Source organism: Bos indicus x Bos taurus, chromosome 21, assembly GCF_003369695.1.
Source record: "Bos indicus x Bos taurus breed Angus x Brahman F1 hybrid chromosome 21, Bos_hybrid_MaternalHap_v2.0, whole genome shotgun sequence".
NCBI classification, from domain to species: Eukaryota; Metazoa; Chordata; class Mammalia; order Artiodactyla; family Bovidae; genus Bos; species Bos indicus x Bos taurus.
In genome coordinates, this window is record NC_040096.1 from 58,273,393 (window position 1) to 58,294,124 (window position 20,732).

General features: G+C 51.2%; 1 protein-coding gene across 4 annotated transcripts in view; it reads right to left on the bottom strand.

Annotated features, from left to right (window-relative positions):
* Nucleotides 1-20,732, bottom strand: part of PRIMA1 (proline rich membrane anchor 1) — a 69,970-nt gene that overhangs the window by 5,064 nt on the left and 44,174 nt on the right. For 2 of the 4 annotated variants that reach the window (XM_027521203.1, XM_027521204.1), the window contains exon 4: nucleotides 13,268-13,397. In XM_027521203.1, coding sequence (XP_027377004.1) covers nucleotides 13,268-13,397 — 130 coding nt within the window. Of the gene's footprint in view, nucleotides 1-1,392; nucleotides 1,555-6,112; nucleotides 6,515-13,267; nucleotides 13,398-20,732 lie in introns of those variants that run through there. The other 2 variants (XR_003507391.1, XM_027521205.1) reach the window with 2 other exon arrangements.

Sequence of the window (20,732 nt, forward strand, 5' to 3'; positions counted from 1 at the left end):
TGAATCTCCCTCTCCCCAGGACCTTTCTTCCTCTGTTTCTCTTACTCTTCCTCCCTCCCACCCACCCCTTTCCAGGGGCCTCAAGCAGTTCTGACTTTGCTGTGTGGGCTTGATTTCTGACTCAGTGAGGTCTACCTGACCTGGAAAATTGGGGGTGGGGGGGTGCATTTTTTTACAGCGAGATCCTGTGTGGCCCCCAACATGAGGCCCTGCAGGGACTTAATTGACATTCCTAAATTTATCATCAATATAGAGGGATTTTGTCAGAATCAGAATTCCAGAAAATCAAGACAAAAATCTCTGCCCCCTCTCCCCCCAAAAATCTCTGGGCCCAAAGATTTTTCTGCTTTTCTCCCTAAAATATTCAGTCCTGGGCTACGTCTGAAAAGTCAATTAAAATGGGTAAGGACAGGGGCGATGAGGCTTAAGGGCCTTTGAGGGTAGATAATGCCAAGATGAAGGAATCCTGGAACTTACAAGGGAGATGGGTAGAGCCTGGCGGGCACAGAGTTCCAGCCCTTTTTAGGGAGAGGGTAGTAAATGAGTAGGATTCCTTTTGCCAGGAGGAGAGGAGACATTTCTAAAGCCAGGCTGCTGGCTGCAAGACCCCTATTCCTGGGGCTTGGGTGGAGGGGATGGTGGCTGGAGGGACACTGGGGTCAGGACCAGGAGAGAATCCCAGGGGGATTCTCAATGCCTTCTCAATGGCTCAGCCAGCTTCCCAGGCAGGAAAGGGGGTCTCAGTGGGGCTCCATCCAGCAAAGAGGGCAACTTTTGGCTAGTGCAGCACCTCTCAGGAGCAGTCCAAGAGCCTGGGCGTGGCGAGGGGAGAATGGGCTGTCCCAAGGGCTCTCCTGAGAAGTACACTTGGTCTGCTCCCCTCCCTTATGGAGCTGAGCTGTCAGCCACTCTGCTCCCTGGGCTGCTGCCCCAGCCCATCCCCGAAGCCCTTCTGCGATTCACTGGAGCCTGGTGGACACTGGAATTTTACCTACAGCAGGACAACGCTCTGCCTTGAACACCTACCCTCATCCCCATCCTCTCTCTCAGCACAGCACTTTAGGGTGATTCTGCGGAAGGGCTGGGAAGCAGATGTCTAGCTCACTAAACCCAGCTCTCCCACTTTCTGGCTGTGTAACCTTGGACAAGTCACTTAACCTCACCATGCCTCAGTTTCCTGGTCTATAAAATGGGCACAACAACGGGGTCCATTTCATAGTCCTATGGGGAGGATTAAAAAATATGTTAATGCATGTCAAGCCCTTTAAGGAGCATCTGGCACACAGTAAGTGCTCCATAAGTCATGTTAGTTCTCAGGATGATGCAGTTGGAAAGGGTCAGTGCAGAGCTGCTCCTGTTGCCAGTGGTCTCCAGTCTGCAGAGACTTCCTACCTAATGTGCACCCTGCAGGGCTCCTGAGTGCTAGGGCGGCTGGTGGGGACCCAGCACAGCCCCCTGTGAGCCACCAGGGGGTTCCTGCTAAACCAGAGAAAGGCCCGTCTGCCTGGGTGCGGGAAAAGCTGGGCACACACGGCTGCCTACATGGCCTGGTTCCTAAAACCAAGAAAAAGGAAAGTGAGATTTTCCTTGGCTCCACGTCTGATTCCCAAATGCCGTGGGGCGGGGCCTCCCACCTCGAGAAAACTCCCACCCTGGGGGTCCCATGTTCTCTGCTTGGAGGGTGGCCCTAATGGCTCGCCACCAGCAGAATGCCCAGGCAGGGAGAGCCAGGACCTCCTTGCGGTTCCTGTTGACAGCACTGTGATGGGTTCCCCCTTCAGCCCCCTGCTCTGTGAGGGGTGGGGGGAGCTGGAGGCAAAGAACAGCTCGGAGAGCCTGAGAGTAGAGGCTGCTGGCTCGTTTCTTGTGTCCTGCAGCCCACTGAGGGTCTGTTCTTAGCGACATGAGGTTAAAGGTCTCAGACTCCCCCCATGGCCTACCCTGCCAGGAGCCAGCGTGAGGAACTCCGCCCGTGGCAAAGGTCATGAGGAAGGAGGCTCAACATATGCAAAGGCAGGATCGAGCCTCAGGAGTCCCCCTGGAAATTCTCGAGCATCTACCCCCAAAACCAGAGTCTGCCTACTTTCCTGCTTTGTGCTCTCACCTACTCCTCTGACTTTACGGGGGGCTGTCCCCCACCACCATCTCTCTCTCTGAAAAAGAGTTAACTTACAGATCCAGTTAATAAAGTTCCTGGGCGTGACAAGAGTGTTTTAGTTCACAAACCCCTCAGATGGCTCTCTAACTCGCCTGACAGGTTTACCCGGACTCCTACAGCTATGCATATGATTGTTTACAGTCTCCCAACAGTGAAAGGCACGGGAAGCTTAAGATATTCAAATAGTATAGAGCCTCTCGGAGAGTTAGAAATTGTTAGAATAAAACTAGTAGATTTCATTGTTGAGCCAATGTTTGCTGCCAAGTTTCCACATCCCCTGTATTGTATCCTTGGAAGTGTATTAATTAATATAGTTGGTATGTAGAAAAAATAAGTAGTGGCCTTGGTTTTAACAACTTTAGACCCTTAAGGTAATAAATTCTTTCCTTTGTTGTAAACCCACTGCACCTTTGCCCTATAGGAATGCAACTTTATCTAACACCTTCGGAGGATGACGCCAAACTTTAAAATAATTACTCTTAGAGAAAATAAGTCTTATGGTCGACAAACCTTTGTCAGAGTCATAAAATGTTAACAGGCCTTCTGGCCAGAAGATGATGTAAATCACCTAAACCATTTGTATACGATAAGTTTGCAGAAAAGAAACCCTGGTTTCGATAAGGATCAAAGACTGCTGACTTTGCATGATTTCACACCCCCTATTATCCTCTGTGTGCAACTTAGGGTATAAAAGCCCCTGTTGAAAATAAAGCTACGGGCCTTGCTCACCGAAGCTTGGTCTCCCCATGTCGTTCTTTCTCTCACCTTCTGGCTGAATTCCCATCTGGAACGTGGAGGCTCGTCAAGCCTACTAATTTTGCCTGGGCTTCTAAGATCTGACCGGGGAGGCCTTGGTGTCTCCTCTCCTTCGGGAGAACGGGAGGACGCCTGCGGCCTACGTAGGTGACGCAAACTCCTTGTCTTGGAGTTTTATTGGTTTTCCACGTAAACCAAGTTATTCAGCCTCTTTTCTCCACTGAATTTTCTCACTGAGCTATCCCTATTTAACCACTCTTTATATCTCTAATTAATACTTAATTAAGCTATCGCTATTCTAATCGCCGACGCCGTCATCCTGAGGGAATCCCTGGATCCAACCGGGGCTGGACCTCAGTACTACCCCCAACACACACACACACACTACATCACACTACACACACATCCATGCCCATATGCACATTCAATAACACACATCCACACAGACATGCACATATACACTCATACATGCCTATACACACATGCATACATATGCATTGTACACACATACACACACACACATCCATGCACGCTCACATACACAGAGTTCCACCATGAGACACCTCTGTACACCGCAGACTTCTCCAAAGCTGGGTCAAGAAACGAAAAAAAAAACAAAAAGCAAAACAGCCTTTCTGGGCCTCTGGGTGTCCCCTGAAGATGAGAAGCAGCACCCCATTTCTCGCCCCGAATCCTCTGCCATCACCAGGGAAGGTGAGCCAGGCATGTGGCTGATGAGCAGCCCACTCAGTTGAGCCCCCTGTGTTCACTGCCCCTATCCCCACCCCCTGCCCAGGGCTTCCATGTTCAGTCATGTCTGTTGAGCCAGCTGAAAGATGGTGCTGCAGAGGTTCTGGGACTCGGGTCTTTCGTGGGAACCGGCTGGCAGGACAAGGCCTCTGGATCTTATTCTGAGTGCAGTGGGAGCCACTGAGGACTCCTTGTATGAGGAATTGCTATCTATCCCCTTACACTGCCCCATGACCTTGACCCAGTGTATCTGGAGAGCTGAGTTCCAAGAGAATGGAGTTTCTTGGGGATAGAAAGGTCTAAGCAGCAGGGACTTGTCTGAGTCTTCCATCTGCCAGCACTGGGCTCCACGGCCCCACTGCACCAAGGATCCCAGGCACACAGAGAAGCTGGCCCCTAAGCCTGCCTCCTACTGTTGGGAGGGGATTTCATCACCTACCACAGCACCCAGGCCCCTTGGAGAGAGGTGTTAGTTGCTCACTCATGTCCAACTCTTGAAACCCCATGGACTGTAGCCCACCAGGGTCCTCTGTCCATGGGATTCTCCAGGCAAGAATACTGGAGTGGCTTGCCATTTCCTTCTCCAGGGAATTTTCCAGACCCAGGGATAGAACCTGGATCTCCTGCATTGCAGGTGGATTCTTTACCATGAGTCAGTTTTAAAGGTGGAATTTCTCAAATCTACACAACAAGCTTCCATTCATGACACAGAAAGTCATGGAAGAGTTACTACCTGCCAGGCACATGCCAGGCGCTGTGGGGGACAGACAACATGGGTGAGACCGGACGACAGCTTCCCCCTCTAATGTGTGTGTCTGTGCACACACAGTCACTCACACACTTGTGCACAAGCACACAAACATGCAAACACCAACTGTTTTTAACTTACCTAAGAGCAGAAAGCAGAAATGCAAATCAAGGGAGAGTTACAACTCAAAGAACTTGGCAAGAAAGAAAGGTCAACCCCAGCCCAGGGCCCCATGACTGAGGAGGTGTGTTTGAGCTGGGTCTTGAGTGAGCAGTAAGGACTCAGCTGGAAGCCAGGAGGGCAGCTCCCTGAGTCCTCAAAGAATGTGAGAGGAAGGCTGGAAACCTCTGTGACCTGAGCTACAGCTTCCTCCTATGACCACAGAGGCGTATTCTGGCTCAGACAACACAGGGATCTCTCTTGCCCTCCTCTACAGTCTCCCAGCTGCCCGAGGAACCATGGCTTCTCAACTTGCCACACACTCAGTAAGAGCTAACCCTCTGCTGGGGCACCCCAAAGCTCCCCAAATAATGTAAATCCTAAAAAGAAAACTAACTTCACTGACTGATTTGCTATTGAGTCTATGATTCAGGAAAGACCTTGGAAAAATCTTCTATGATGGAGTTAAGCTAAAGAAAGGAAGAACTGGAGTGGGAGATGGGGAGGGAGAGAGCCGAGTGTGGCAAGTTCCCAGAGGCGAGGCTTGGAAAGCTGCTGAAGACAACGATAGCCCAATGGCTGCACATCAAGCCGAGAGAGCTACCATCCACCTGGAGAGGAGGACGGAATCTCCAAGACAAACACGGAACTGACAAATTGATCACCTAATGTATCTGAACATATTGGGAGAAGGCACTGCTAACTCCAGAGAAGGAAGCTAATCATAGTACACTACATGACTCAGCTGTGAACAATATTTATACAGTGTCATACGGAGGGGACCTTGGGTAGTCGTTGATCCACTCATTGAAGGAACCTCGAGGAAGCAGTTGGGAAGAGGGCAGGTGTTTTGTATTTACATTTCAGAGTAGTATTAGTTTCTAAATCTTGTACCTTCTATAGTGAAAAATGGATAATGGATACAGTGGATAATGTTTAAAATCAACAGAAAATGTAGAGTATCCATATCACTTAGAACATGGAGGGAAATACCAGAAGAAACAGCTAACACTCAAAAATGGTTGCCTTTGGGACTTCCCTGGTGGTCCAGTGGTTAAGAATTCACCTTGCGATGCAGGGGACTTGGGTTTAATCCCTGATCAGGAAACTAAGACCCCACCTGCCACAGAGCAGTTAAGCCTGGGCCACACCAGGAGAGACCATGCGCCACAACTGAGACCTGACACTGCCAAATAATAAGTAAATTAATATTTTTTAAAAAGTGGTTGCCTCTTACGAATGAGATTTGGGGGAGAAAGAGGGACACTCAGGGGGCTTCTGGTTTTATGAATAGGCTGAGGCTCATTTTGCTTTTTTAATTACTTGCATGTATTGCTTTAGTAAAAAAAAAATTGAATTAAAAAGTGATCATGAACATTCAAAGCCCTAACCATACTTTCCAACCATAAAGCCCCCTCAAGGGTCACGCATGATACTCCTGACAGTTGGAATGGAAGAAGCAACCTCGCTTTACCCCCCTTCTCTTCCTCTCCCTCATTACCCTGAGGTTCATTTTTCCCCTCTTCATAGCATTCATAGTCTTTTAAAACAGTTCATTTATTAATTTGCTGGTGTGTATATGTTTGATCGGCTTCCCCCAGTTGGAGGAGGTGAACAGGAATCCAGTCTTGTTTATCACTACATCCCCAACGCCTAGTCTAGGCCCCAGCACACAGTAGGTACTCAATAAATATGTGTGAGCAGGCTGTGCCAGTCAGTGGGTCCTAAGGCCCGTCAAGCAGACCTGGGTGTTCAAAAGTGCCTGTTCTACTGGAAGCAACTTGACCACAAAAAGCTGACGCGCGTGCCCGGGAACGCTCGGGCACGCGCACACACTGCCGCTTGCTCCCAGGAGCCGCAGGCTTGCTCATTGTCTGCAATCAGCGGCCTGCAGGGTCCGCCAAACTGTTCCATAGCCTTTTATTGGTCTTTCAGCCAATACCCTGTAAATTAGAAGGAAATGGCTGTCAAGTGACTTAATGGCTAATCGATGGCAGAGGGTGCAGGACCCATGCTGTGCGCAGCCAGAGGAGGCGGGGAGCTCTTCCGGTGCCTGGGGAGTGGGGATGACTCCAGGGAGGGGCCTGGGAGGGGTGGGGCCATGTCTCCGCCACACAGGTCTCTTCTCCGGATGAAGGGTGGAGGCCACAAACCCACCTAGGAGAGCGGCCTCAGTGTTGGGAGTCCTCATGCCTGTGGGGTGCTCCCTGGCCCTCCTACCCGGGCAGTGGACACCGTGCACCTTGGAGCTTGTCCTTGTCTCACCGTGGACAAGATTCCTCCTCCCTGCTCACAGAACCTTGGTCTTCCCTCCAGACACGACTCTCCCATTGTAATAATATTACTTTGCCAACAAAGATCCGTCTGGTCAAGGCTATGGTTTTTCCAGTGGTCATGTATGGATGTGAGAGTTGGACTATAAAGAAAGCTGAGCACTGAAGAATTGAGCTTTTGAACTGTGGTGTTGGAGAAGACTCTTGAGAGTCCTTTGGACTGCAAGGAGATCCAACCAGTCCATTCTAAAGGAAATCAGTCCTGTGTGTTCATTGGAAGGACTGATGTTGAAGCTGAAACTCCAATACTTTGGCCACCTGATGCGAAGAGCTGACTCATTTGAAAAGACCCTGATGCTGGGAAAGATTGAGGGTAGGAGGAGAAGGGGGCGACAGAGGATGAGATGGTTGGATAACATCACCGACTCAATGGACATGGGTTTGGGTGGACTCTGGGAGCTGGTGATGGACAGGGAGGCCTGGCGTGCTGCAGTTCATGGGGTCACAAAGGGTCAGACATGACTGAGTGACTGAACTGAACTGTTGCAGGGGTGGGTGGGGTGGGTCTGATTAACACACAGGTGTCCTTGCAGAAGTGTGGGCAGTGAGGCCAGGGGCTATGCTGGAAGTGCCCACTACCAGAGTGCCCAGGCCAAGCACAGCCCTGGCACCTGGCCCAGTATTTACACATCTGGCAGCAGAAGGACCCGGTGGCCTTGGTCCTCCCAACATCCCAGGGCCAGGAAACAAAAGCTCAGGGATCTGAGTAGAGACTAGGAGGGCTCCCCCACATTATAGATGAGGGCAATGATACCCACTGAACTGGGCTGGGGCTGGGAATGGAATGCAGGGCTCTGGATACCCAGTCCTGTGTTCTTTAAACAGCTCCAGGCCGTCCTGTGGTCTGATGACAGGTACATGCCAGACCCTGGGTGGGGAGGAGGCCTGGATGGAGCATGACATCCAGAACACCCGAGAGCCTGGGGCCTGACCATCCTGGGCCTGCGGATAAAGAAGTTGTTCACGCCAATGCCAGGGCAATGAGCCACTGAAATGCAAACTGTGTGGGCCTCCCATGGTGGGGAAGTCTCCAGAATTCGGGTTATTGACAGGGACTTGGGGGCTACTGCATGTGTTAGTCCCACTGGTTAACACATGGGATGCCCATCTTCTTCCAAAAACACTTCTCAGGGGCCCTGGTCTGGGTGAGGTTCCCTTCCTCTGAGCTCCCCCAACCTGGATACCCCCTGAGCATCTTATCACCCAGCAGAGCTGGGACATTGGGAATGTTTATTGAGTCACAAGATGAAATTTGATCCACTGAGTGTGTGTGTGTGTGCATGCATGCTAAGTCACTTCAGTCGTGTCTGGCTCTGCGATGGACCATAGCCTGCCAGGCTCCTCTGCTCATGGGATTCTCCAGGCAAGAATACTGGGGTGGGTTGCCATTTCCTCCTCCAGGATATCTTCCCGACCTAGGGGTCAAACTGGTGTCTCTTATGTCTCCTGCATTGGCAGGTGGATTCTTTACCTACCAGTGCCACCTGGGAAGTGGGGTCTGTATGTAGAAAGTGCTAACCACACCCCACCTTCCTGCTATCAAGGTCAATGACTAGAGAGGGCATGGAGGGGGTGCTCTGTCTGCATCTGCTCCCCAGTTTCCTCCCCTCCCCAAGGCCACACCCCACATACCAAGCCAAGCTGGCACCTGCAGAATCACCTCATTTCCATTGCAATTGATTCTAGAACCATCCTTCCAGCAATCTGGCTCCATAAGGCTGTGTTGCGGCCATTCACAAAGATCTCTAGGAAGTCCTCCACTAGGACTCCAGGCTGTGAGAAGGTGTTTTTTTTTTTTAAGAAAGCAGGGTTTATCACTGAATTTCCCTTCTAATGGTTTCACAGCGACATGCAATGCTTTTGTTTCCTGAGAGAAAAGGCATGTTTCAGATGAATTATTAACCAAAGAGAATTGACTGTGAGGAAGAAATCCTCCATTTACTCTGGAGAGAAATGCACACAGACAGCTGCTTGGCCAGGCTATCTCTTACAGAGGTCGGCTGGGGGAGCAGGGAAGGGGCGTTTGCTGTCCCGCACTGGGTGTAACTTCTGCTGCCTCCTCCTTCCGCAGCCCACAAGGGGCTGATCCATTTTCCCCAGGTCAAGCTACCTTCCAGGAGGGTTCTGGGAGAACCAGACTCTATTGTTGCCTCCACTGGCCGCGAGTAGCACCCACTCCTGACACTGATTATCCATCTTAGGACGCCAGGGACACCCTCTCTGGACCGTGAGGATCTGGACAGGCAGAGGGCTGCGTGTTGCCCCAGAAGAGGATGCACATTTTGGCGCCAAGGCAGAAAAGGACTGCGCTCCATTTACGACATGGGTCGGGGTGCTGACACCTTTGTAGGTATCTCCTGGGCTCCCCTGTTTCAGCCAGTGGGCGGCACCTCAGGATATCTGGGAGCATGGAGAAAGGTTGGGGCGTTTTCTCCCCGCACTTGTTTTTTAGGGCTGCATCTCCAGCAGTTCCAACCACAGGTCCTGCTGATCAGCCCCTCTTTTGAGTCTCCAGGCCCTGTACATTTCCCTGGTACTGCGTCCATCCTCTGTCCTGGGATTGCTAACAGCTCGCACCTCTGTTATTCGTGAAATTCTTCAGAAATTCTATTGTTCTCAGGACTTGCCCAAGCCCCTGGGGGGAGCTCCGCCCATTCCTTTGGCTGGAGCCCCGCCCACACGGTAGGGGGAAGCCCCGCCCACACCCCTGGGGAGGAAGCCCCGCCCACACCCCGGAAGGCGTCCCATCCACGCCTTGGAAGAGATCCATTGAGCCATCTGAAGTGAGTTATCTGTTTTTCCAGGCGGCTGACAGGCTCGGGAACCAAGACCCAGAGCCTGTGGAAGGAGACAAGGGAGGCTCTCTGGTGCTCTGACTGGAGGTGGGGTGGTGCCTCCCCTCGCCTTCCCGGGAGTCCCCCAGCTCCGCTGAAACAAAGCCCGGCAGGACAGACGCGGCGGACACTGCCCAGAGCGGAGACATCCAAGTGAGCTGCTTCACCTGTTAGGTTTGCCCAGTCCTCCTACTGTTGGAGCAGGTAGCCTGTTTCTTCAGGAGAGTTTTGGAGCAGAGAGGAGGCAGAAGCATATCTTTTGGAAGAGCCTCAGTTTATTAAAAAGATGATGCATTTTGAAACCATAATTCAAAAAGATGCACGCCTCATCTTTTTAATAAGTTTGTTCTCAGTCGCTTAAGTCGTGTCTGACACTTTTCAACCCCATGGACGGTAGCCCGCCAGGCTCCTCTGTCCATAGGATTTTCCAGGCAAGAATACTGGAGTGTCTTGCCATTTCCTTCTCCAGGGGATCTTCCTGACCCAGGGATGGAACCCACGTCTCTTGCATTGGCCATTGGATTCTTTACCACTGAGCCACCAGGGAAACCCACCAGGGGGTGGGTTGGAGTGATAAATTGGAAGACTGGGATTGACATATACACACTTCTATAGATAAAATATGAATCGATAACTAATAAGGACCTACAGAGCTTCGCAGGTGGCGATAGTGGTAAAGAACCCACATACCGATGCAGACGACATAAGAGACGTGGGTTTGATCCCTGAATCAAGAAGATCCCCTGGAGGAGGGCATGGCAATCCACTCCAGTATTCTTGCCTGGAGAATTCCATGGACAGAGGAGCCTGGCAGGCCATAACCCATAGGGTGGCAAAGAGTTGGATACGACTAAAGCAACATAGCGTGCAAGGACCTACAGTATAGCACCGACCTCTACTCAGTACTCTGTCATGGTCTATATGGGAAAGAAAAGAATCTTAAAAAAAAAAAAGAAAGGATGATGCACCCTGTCTCTGAGGGAAGGGGGTCCTTGAGGGGACTAGTGCCCCCACTCTCTGGCAGTGCCCCGGGTGGATCTTGAACACTTGCCCTAAAACCTTCAATGGCTCCCTGTGTCTGCTGAATCATGGGCCAGCAGCTACAGCTGGTGGGACAACCACATCCCCATCGGGCTTGGGGCTTCCTCCAGCCTCCCTCCACCCTCATCTCCAACCCCCCACCCCCATCACAGGGGCTTCCTGATGCTTGGCGCTTCTGAATGCCTGCGCTGCTCTGCTTCTTAAAATCCTCCTCCCGCTGCAGCAGGCTCTCAGCTGAAACGATTTTTCATCCACATCAGGGTTCACATGACTCCTGCCTCTCCTGCCTGGTCCCGGCTGTTGGCCTGATGCGGCCCTTCGCCCTGGGTGCCTGACCACATGCAGGTTTTAAGACTCTCAACTTGATAGTTTATGGATTAAAGACAATCTCTTTAACAAGTGGTGCTGGGAAACCTGGTCAACCACTTGTAAAAGAATGAGACTAGACCACCTTCTAACACCATACACAAAAATAAACTCAACTTGATAGTTTACTCTTTCTGCTCTTGAATTATTAAAGTGAAACCACATAGAACAGCTGATTAAAAGGGTAAAGTTTAAATAACTTTGGTCTTATGATTGCTCAATAGAGATCCTTTAACTTTGGGTCTTAGGGAATTAAAAAAAAAACTTTCTTAAAAACATATTAACAAATCCTCTGGTATTTTGCAAGCAACATTATTGTTCCTCTTTTGATTATATTGTCCCCTAAAGTCCCCCAAAGCCTGGTGTGCTGCAGTCCATGGGGTCACAAAGAGTCGGACACACTGAGCCACTGAACTGACTGACTGAACGTCCCCCAAGGCCAGGGAGGCCATTTTTTGGGAGAAAGCTAAGAACTGGAAATAGAGGGGTGGGGCCAGAGGTTCTGTGTTGTAACACCTCGGCCTCAGGCCTCAACAATAACAATGTTGAGCTTCAGACCCCAACTCAACAAGGTGCTTGATAACCTTGTCTGAAAGGCAAAGTGAGATAGTGTTGTTCAGTCACTCAGTCATGTCCAACTCTTTGCGACCCCATGGACTACAGCACGCCAGGCTTCCCTTTCCTTCACCATCTCCCAGAGTTTGCTCAAACCCATGTCCATTGCATCAGTAATGCCATCCAATTATCTTATCCTCTGTCGTCCCCTTCTCCTCCTGCCTTCAATCTTTCCTAGCATCAGGGTCTTTTCAAATGAGTCAGTTCTTTGCATCAGGTGGCCAAAGTATTGGAGCTTCAGCTTCAGCATCAGTCCTTCAAATGAATATTCAGGATTGATTTCCTTTAGGATTGACTGGTTTGAGCTCCCTCATGTCCAAGGGCCTCTCAAGAGTCTTCTCCAACACCACAGTTCAAAAGCATCCAAGCGAGATGGTAGTTAAGAGAAATAACAGCAAGTGTTACTGAAAGATAATATGCTGTTTGGTTCATTCATGACCCTTTGGGAGCACTCCTATTCATCCTTCAAAACCCAGCCTTGTTGTTGTTGTTCAGTCACTAATTGTCTCTGACTTTGGGACCCCACGAACTGCAGCATGCCAGGCTTCCCTGTCCTTCAGTACCTCCCAGAGTTTGCTCACACTCATGTCCATTGAGTCAGTGATGGTATCTAACCATCTCCTCCTCTACTTCCCCCTTCTCTTCCTGCCCTCAATCTTTCCCAGCATCTGAGTCTTTTTCCAGTGAGTCAGCTCTTCGCATCAGTTGGCCAAAGCATTCACAGAAGACCTTCTCTGAGGCATTTCTACTTCTCCTTCTCCCAAGAGAACCTCGCTCCTTTCTCTCTCATCCTTTTTCCATCTTCCACTATGGAGACAGTGAAAGCTGGTGCAGCTCTTGGTGAGCACAAACTTATGCCAGGCACTGCTGACCATGTAGCACTGCTACATATTGTGCAGACCATTCACAGAGGGCATCTCACCACTCCCTGGGGGCAAGATCATTATTCTTTACCCCCGTTTTACTGATAGGGAAACTGGGGACCAGAAAGGTGATTTCCTCCTGGTCACACAGCTTGAACTGGAGTCTGAATTTTGATCAGATTCCAAAACCTAGTTCCAGCTCCAAACCAGCATGGTGCCCCCTCCAGGGGATTCGTCACCCACCCTGCAAGAATTATTTCCATCCTCCCAGGCCTGGAGTGAGCCCCTGGCAGTGGGTAGAGGAGCTTTATCCTGCCTCCAGCCTGACATATAACTGGTGCTCGTCAAATGCTCATAGAACCCCCTAAAATGACGTGGGGGGGGAGGGGAATAATATCTGAGATCAACTTTAAAATACTTCAGCAAAGAAAAAGATACAAGGAACAGGAAACAGTAAATATTAGCCAGATCTTGATAACTGTTGAATCAGGGTAAAGGTAGGTGGGTGATCTTTGTACATTCTTTCTGCTTCTTAAATGCTTGACAATTTTTATTATTAAAAAACAAAAACGAATGGAGGAGGGTGGAGGAGCCCTGAGCCCAGTTTGAGTCCCTTCTGGCGCCAGAGCTGGGTGAATACTCACCTCTTGATGGCTTTGTAGCAAATGATGACAAGCACAGTGAGAAACACCAGGGAGGCACAGCATACCGCGATGACGATCACCAGCCCCGACCACCAGCTCTCCTCCGCGGGACACGAGGTAGCGTTGGGAGCTGAAAGAGGCAGGAGCAGCCTGAGTGTCCCCTGGATGTGTGGGTCCAAGCTGGTGTCAGGGGTGAACCATTGTAGGTGACACCAAGGCTGGCCTCGCCACCATCCATCACCCAGATGAAGCCTCTCCAACCTGTCCTGCCGTCCCCACCCCCACCCCCACCCAGTGGCAGGTGACGTCATGGTTGGCCCCCAGCCAGGTGACGTGCTCTGAGCTGGGGTTAAGCACTGCAGCCTGGGCTATCCATCCTTCCTGGGCATGAGCTAACTGACAGCAGGGTCGGGTTTAATTTCCCATGAAAAATAACAGAACATCTTCTCTCAGCGTGGGTATTAAATCTGCTTCCTCTGAAGGTGGGAGTGAGGAGTTGGGCTCACAGAGCACACGGGGTGCGGGGCAGGGACAGGGAGGAGAGAAAGGGAGGCCTGTCAACATCAGTTTCTTAAGCGTTTTTTTTTTTTTTTTTTTGCAAGAGACAAGTTTTCTCTCTTCTTGGGTTTGGTCCCTGTGGTGGGTACCGGTAGCGTCTCAGCCTGCACAGCGGCCACAATTTGAAAAAGTCATTGACAGAGCATTTGACGGGGGTTGCTGCAGGACCTCCCTTGTCATTACTCAGTCCGTGGGGTCCTTGGGGAGAACGCGTCCTTCCCTTTGGCACAGGCTGAGTGAAGGGACCCATGTACAGACAAAGCTTGCAACAAAGTCGGTTTGCTCTGCTCTGAGAAAAGCAGAGACATCATATAGCTTTACCCCAGAGGTTTTGGAAGACCTACATCCAACTGGGAAGAATTGCTTGGAATTGCAAAAGGAATGGAAGTGAGGGAAAGAGAAAAGGGGAGAGGGAGAGGGTGGAGTTTATATAGACACTATTAGTTCGGGATGGTTCTTCAAGACATGTGAATATGTGTAACAGAATCAAAACTATGCCCTAGATTTAATAATGGGCACCATGAAGAGTGCAACAGTATGTGGGGATTCAGTGAATAATTTCCCAAAGGATGCCATGGGTGGTTTCATTATTATATTATTATTGATGATATTGTTGTTGTTTGAATCATCAAGGTATAATTTACATATAGTGAAATACACCCATCTGAAGTGTAGCATCTGATCAGTTTTGACAAATGCATACACCAGTGTAAACCACACCTCTGTCATGACACACAGTATCACCATCAGCCCAGAAAGCTTCCTTGCGCCTTCTAGTCTGTCCTGACCCCAGAAGCAACCACTGTTCTGCTTTCTAAAATCACAGATTAGATTTGCTTGTTCTTGAAACTCACATAAATGGAATCATGCAGTGCCTGGGTTTTTGTTTTGTTTTGTTTTGTTTTTGCTTCCTTTATTTAGCAGTGTTTTTGTGATTCACCCACAATGTTGGATATTTAAATAGTTCCTTTCTTTTACAGCTGAACAGTATTCCATGATATGTATATACCACAGTTTGTTTATCCTGTTCAACTGTTGATGAATACCTAAGCTGTTCACAAGTTTTTACTTTTGTAAACAAAGCTGCTGTAAACACTCACAAATAGGCTATAGACAGCAGCCCGTGGGGATGCTCGCATCAGTGGCCCACAGTTTACCCAACATTGCCAAGGCTGGGGCGTTTGTCTACCAGAGAGTGGGCCCAGTGGGGACAGCACCCCTCCCCAGGCAGCACTTGAAAATCTTTGATGGCGGAGGTGGGAGGGGCTGTTTTTGATCACCCAGCAGCTATGGATACATGGTAGGACTGTCCCTCCAAAACCCACCAGGGCTCCTGTTGAGAAATTCCATCCGTGGAAACAGAAGGACAAGTTAATTCTAAACTTCATTTGGAATTAGATGCTAAATTTCAGAGCGCCTCTCTTGATGTTCTTTTCTTTTCATTCACTATTAATGAGGCGAGAATCTTCTTCTTGCTGACTGTTTTCAAACACAATTAATGCTGAAAGCAGGAAGGTTTGTTCAAGAAGGTCCTTCTGCAGAGTTCCTTGCTAATATTCAGCAGTGTGAATATTACTCACCGCTTGCGTGTGAGGAAACCACCCCAGGCAAGATTACTACCAGATATGAAAAGAGGGAGGTGTTCTATGAAACAGTCCAAGACATAAATCTTGGATTTTGCCAAGAAAACAGCTATTGTGTTCAAAGAATGTGTCCTTATTTATCCCTGCTTGACTCATTCTTTTTATATTAGAGAAGATCAGGGGATGCTGGAGTCAGAGGAAGGCTGTGTGTGTGTGTGCTAAGTTGCTTCAGTCGTGTCTGACTCTATGCGACCCTATGGACTGTAGCCTGCCAGCCTCCTCTGTCCATGGGATTCTCCAGGCAAGAATCCTGGACTGGGTTGCCATGCCCTCCTCCAGGGGATCTTCCTGACCCAGGGATGGAACCCCTATCTCTTAATGTCTCCTGCATTGGCAGGTGGGTTCTTTACAACTAGCGCCACCTAAGAAGCCCCAGAGGAAGGCTAGGAGGTGTCACTTCAGAAAAGAAAATAAATACTGAGTGAGGCGCAGGATCAAACAGCTTTTGCAGGGCCCAGGATGAGGACACTGGATCTTTAGGCTGCAGACCAGGTCCGCCCCTGCCTGAACTTCTCTCCCACTGGGCGTGGCCTCTCCTGCTTTCCAGTCTGTCCAGATAAGACTCTTCACCCTGTGAGCAGACTGATGATTCGTATTCAAGAAGATAGAATCATGAAGGTTTTCATTCATTAATTCATTTGTTCATCCACCAAACATTTACTAATAAGCACCCTTTGTGCCTGGTAGCGTGCTGGGAGCTGGGAATACAAGGATGAATCAGATGTCAACTGTGCCCTTTCCAGATCTAATGCCAGCTGCCCAAAATCTGATCACCTCGCTCAAGGAGCCAGCGGTCTCCGAGAGAAGAGACACAGAAGTGCTAACGTGCAAGGTCAAGGTCATTTGTGGCCAAGGAGAGGAAGCCACTTGGCGCCAGGGTTCAAGGGAGAGGCGTGATGCCTTGTGAGAGGCAGGTGGTCAGATGGAGGAAGCTGAGGCCACCAGAGTGTGAATTCCCAGACACAAGGCTGCCAGGGCACTGCCTCCTCTGTCACCCGCCTGCTCTCAGCCAAGATTCTGCGAACAAGACAGAAAGGCAGGAGCTGTCATGATATCTCAGGGGTCACGACACCCTCTCTCCTGGAACTCAATGAGGCTTTGTCTGCTGCATTCATTAAAGACCCCTGATGCCTGTAAAGATAATGAGGCTGGCATCCAGAGAGCGATTTAGAACGACATGGGCCGAGTTTCGCCTTATCAATGCAGTTGCTGTCTTTTCAGTCAAGAAATGCATCATTAAAAGCTCATATTCGGGACTTCTGCTTCTGGCCAAGATAAGGTAACGAGGGCCAGACTTGGCACCATTATACCCACTCTGGGAAACATCTCAAAAATATACCCAAAATATAAAAATGGTTTTCAAAATAGTGGACATCAAGGTAACAAAAGGCAGATCCTTGAGAGACAAGAAACAAAGGAGGTGAGAGTTCCCTGGTGGCCTCGTGAGTAGGGTCCCAAGCTGTCACTGCCACGGCCCGGGTTCAATCCCTGGTCGGGGAACGGAGATCCCGTAAGCCAAGTGGCACAGCCGAACAAACCTCTCCCCAAAACCCCAAAATCCAAAAGAGGTGAGCTCCATGGCTTCTCTAGCTTACTGCTGGGAGACAGGTCCCAAATATCAGTCCTGGAAGGGCGAGACCCACCCCCCCAACCCTACCAAGTTCAGCCCACTCAGAACATCAGGGAAGTTGGGCTCGGAGGGAGCAAGACAGATGAAAGTCCCTCACAGGGACTTCCGGAAGAGCAGACGGAGCCAAAAGCACACAAGTAATTCCACCCACAAACAGATAATTACATGCTGTGTCGAGCGCTGGAAAAGAAACGGAGAAGAGGCCAAGATGCCCCCACAAGTGTCTGGAAAAGAGGCAGTTGGGATGGGGTCGCTTCCGATGTCCCCGTCTGATCAGGCATCATGGATACTAAGCAGACCAAGGAGATTCCTGTCGGGGCGGGTGGGCCTGCCTGGAGTCTGGTGTCACGGGAGAACCGCATGAGGTCCCCTGCTCTCAGGGACAAGCGCCTCCCCTGCATTCCTCACCGGGGTGTTTGTGACTATCAAATGGGGTGATGGAGACAGTGTTCTTGAGGGAACCAGGAGGAGCACCAGCATTTGCTGAGCACCAACTCCGAGGCTGCTGTGCACTGCTGTGCCCCCCTTCAGCAGTGGGGACACAGCCAGGGACCTGATGGGGCTGGAACCCAGTGTGCCTGTGACAGCCCTCATGGCAAACTCAGCGTGTGTTTGCCTTTGACTTGGGACGGGCCGCTTCCATATGTCCTCAGAGAGCCGGCTGTGCCTTGGAGATACCCGATTGGCAGGAAGGAACTGAATGGGGCACGAATAGATCAAAGGAAAAGCAAGTTGCGGGGAAACAACCTTAGTCCTCCAAGATATTTTTCTAGGATTTCTAGAAGGGACTGAGAGCTGTGTTCTTTGTTTTAGCCTGATGTTTCCCTTGTGAGGCTGTGGTGGTGGTTCAGTTGCTCAGTAGTGTCCGACTCTTTGCAACCCCATGGATTGCAGCACACCAGGCTTCCTCGTCCTTCAACATCTCCTGGAGTTTGCTCGAGCTCATGTCCATTGAGTCGGTGATGAAACCATTGGGAGGTGGAGGCTGTGGTTTATCCATGTCTCGGCCTCTGGACCTGCACATGATCACCTGCAGAGGCCAGCCCCCTGCTCACCTGGCCCCCCATTTCTTGAGTGCAGCCTGAGTGCCAGGCCCTGCTGGTGACACCACAGGTGTGCAGGGCATCCTTAGACGTCTCTGACTTTCACAGTTTGGTGATTCATGGCCAGGCTGCCCAAGGGGCTTCCCGACTGATGCTCAGGAGCTGACCTTGGTAACGGCCTGCACGGAGAGCTGAGACTCAGCTTCCAGCCCACCAGGCAGATCACAGCCACTGAGCGCGGCTTGTCTAGGGTCCCCTGAGCTGCAGAGACTGGTCTCCTTCAAGGGGCTAAGGTCTGTGAACCTGCTTCTCAAACCACAGTGGACACACTTAGCCTTTGCCATGGAAACTGAGGTCAGCCTCACGACATGGCCAGGAACTCGCCAGCCTCGGGTCTCAGGGGCTGGGCTGGGCTTTGGGAGTAGATGCCAAGGGGGCCACACAGCCTTGATCCAAAAGACAGTTTCGGGGCACAGTTGGCCCTCAGGGTGGGTGGGCTCCCCCTTGGTTCCACGCTCTCCTGCCCACCTGGAAGCCCTTGAGGACCCCGTCCATCACATCTAGGAATTGTGCACACGCTGCAAGTTGATGGAGTGTCTGAAGAGCATCGAAGAGGATGTGTTCTCTCGCTCTGCCTCAGTCTGCTCACCTAAACCCCTGTTGGTTTTATCTGGTTCACGAAGACAGCAAGGGGTCCAGGAACTTTGCTAATACACTTGTGTGGTGGCAAAACCTGGTCCTCAGACTGTTCAGACAAAGGAGGACACGAGGCTGGGGGTGGGGGGCAGACCTGGGTCTCAGGCCCCCCAGCCCTGCTTCACGTGCTGCCCCCACGGACCATGAAGGACCTGGGTTTGCAGTCCTGCACGGTCTTTCCCCTTCACTGCCCTGGGGCCCCCAGCCCTCTGCTGGGCTGCTTGACACAGACTGCAGGCCCCCTGGGGGGAAGGGGGGCACAGGGCGGGGGCCCCCCTCTCTCTCATGCCCCGCCCCCACACAGAGCCCATTGTCTCTGGACACAAGGGACCAAGTCAGGCCGCTGCTCTCCATTCACGGGCACCAGCCTCCACGGGGAGGCCTGTGCCAGGGGCGTCCAGCCGCCCGCCCGGGCCAGCTCAGAGTGGGGCCCTCATTTCCTCCCCAAAGATGCCAGAGTGTGTGGCCGGGCTTTAAACCACAGATACAGGCTCAGACCTTGGTGCTTTATACAAACCCCTGAAATCAGCCCCTACTTCTACAGAGAAAGGAGGAGTCTCCTTTGAGTTGGTCCACATGAAAATAGTGATCCTTTGCACCTCAGCTCAGAGGGCTTTTCCCCCTCCTCTGCCAATGGCAATCTGGCTTTGGGTGCAGCACAGAGACCCCCTTTCTCATGTCTTCCTCATGCCTCCCCCAGACCTGAGGTTGTCAGAGCAGGAAGCCCCCGGCTGCCCAGTAACAGCTGGCAGAAGGTCTGAATTCCCAGCTCTTGAGGGAGCCTCCGCACCCCACCTTTTCCAGGATTCAGGGGCGCTCCCTCTCCACCCTGCAGGTTGGACACTGCAGCCTGAACGAGGGTCCCGGCCTCCAGTCCAGGGCCGGGAGGAGATGGTGTTCTTGGGAAGCAGGGCTGTACTGGGGCTGCTTGGGGAGGGGGGCTGTCTCACCCATTACCCTGCCACAGTCCTATTCCTTGTCTCCACTGCCTCCCAAATCTGGCCCAGGACTCCCTTCCTACTCCTGCCAGCTGGGCTGTGGAGGCCACAGCTGAGCTTTCCGGGTTTCTGTTCACTGTAGACTGAGATCACTGGTTTATGGAAACTCAGGAGGCCTTGGCCAGTTCTGGCCAGTGACATGAGGGGGAATATCTCCTGGGCACTTCCACAGCTGTCTCCTCGCTATTCAAGAGAGGCATGGAAACAGGCAGGAAATAGCCATGGAAATAGGTGGGCCTCTTTCCCTCATGGACACAGCCATGTCCTCTTTACCCCCAAAGAGAGCAGCTCTGGGGGGGCGGGGGGCGCTGGGTGGATTACAGTGTAAAGTAGAGCGACCTCCAGGGGCAACTTTTGAACAAAGATGGATTTGGTGAAGGTGTTCATCACACCAGTACCTGAGGGAAGAGTCAGAGCAAAGGTCCTGAGGTCACTGCAGGCCTGGTGTGTCGTGGGCAAGGGGAGGACAAAAGGAGATGAGGTGGCTCAGGATTGAGGCTGTGAGAAGTGTTTGGGCTTTTACACTGAGAACGAGGTGCCCGGGGGGTCTGGAGAGAGGGTGGTAAGGTCTGACTTAAGTGTTGGCTCAATCACTCTGTGTTTAGACTGTGGACTGTGTGTGTGTGTATGCGTGTGTGTGTGAGGATGGGGAGTGTGGGAAGCTGGGAGGATATTGCTGATACCCAAGAGAGAGCTGACAGTGGGTGTCAGCTGTGGATGTGGTAAGAAAAGGTAGATTCTGAGTACGTTTGGAAGGTTCAGTTCAGTTAAGTCCAGTCACTCAGGCACGTCCGACTCTTTGCGACCCCGTGAACCGCAGCATGCCAGGCCTCCCTGTCCATCACCAGCTCCCAGAGTCCACCCAAACCCATGTCCATTGAGTCAGTGATGTGATCC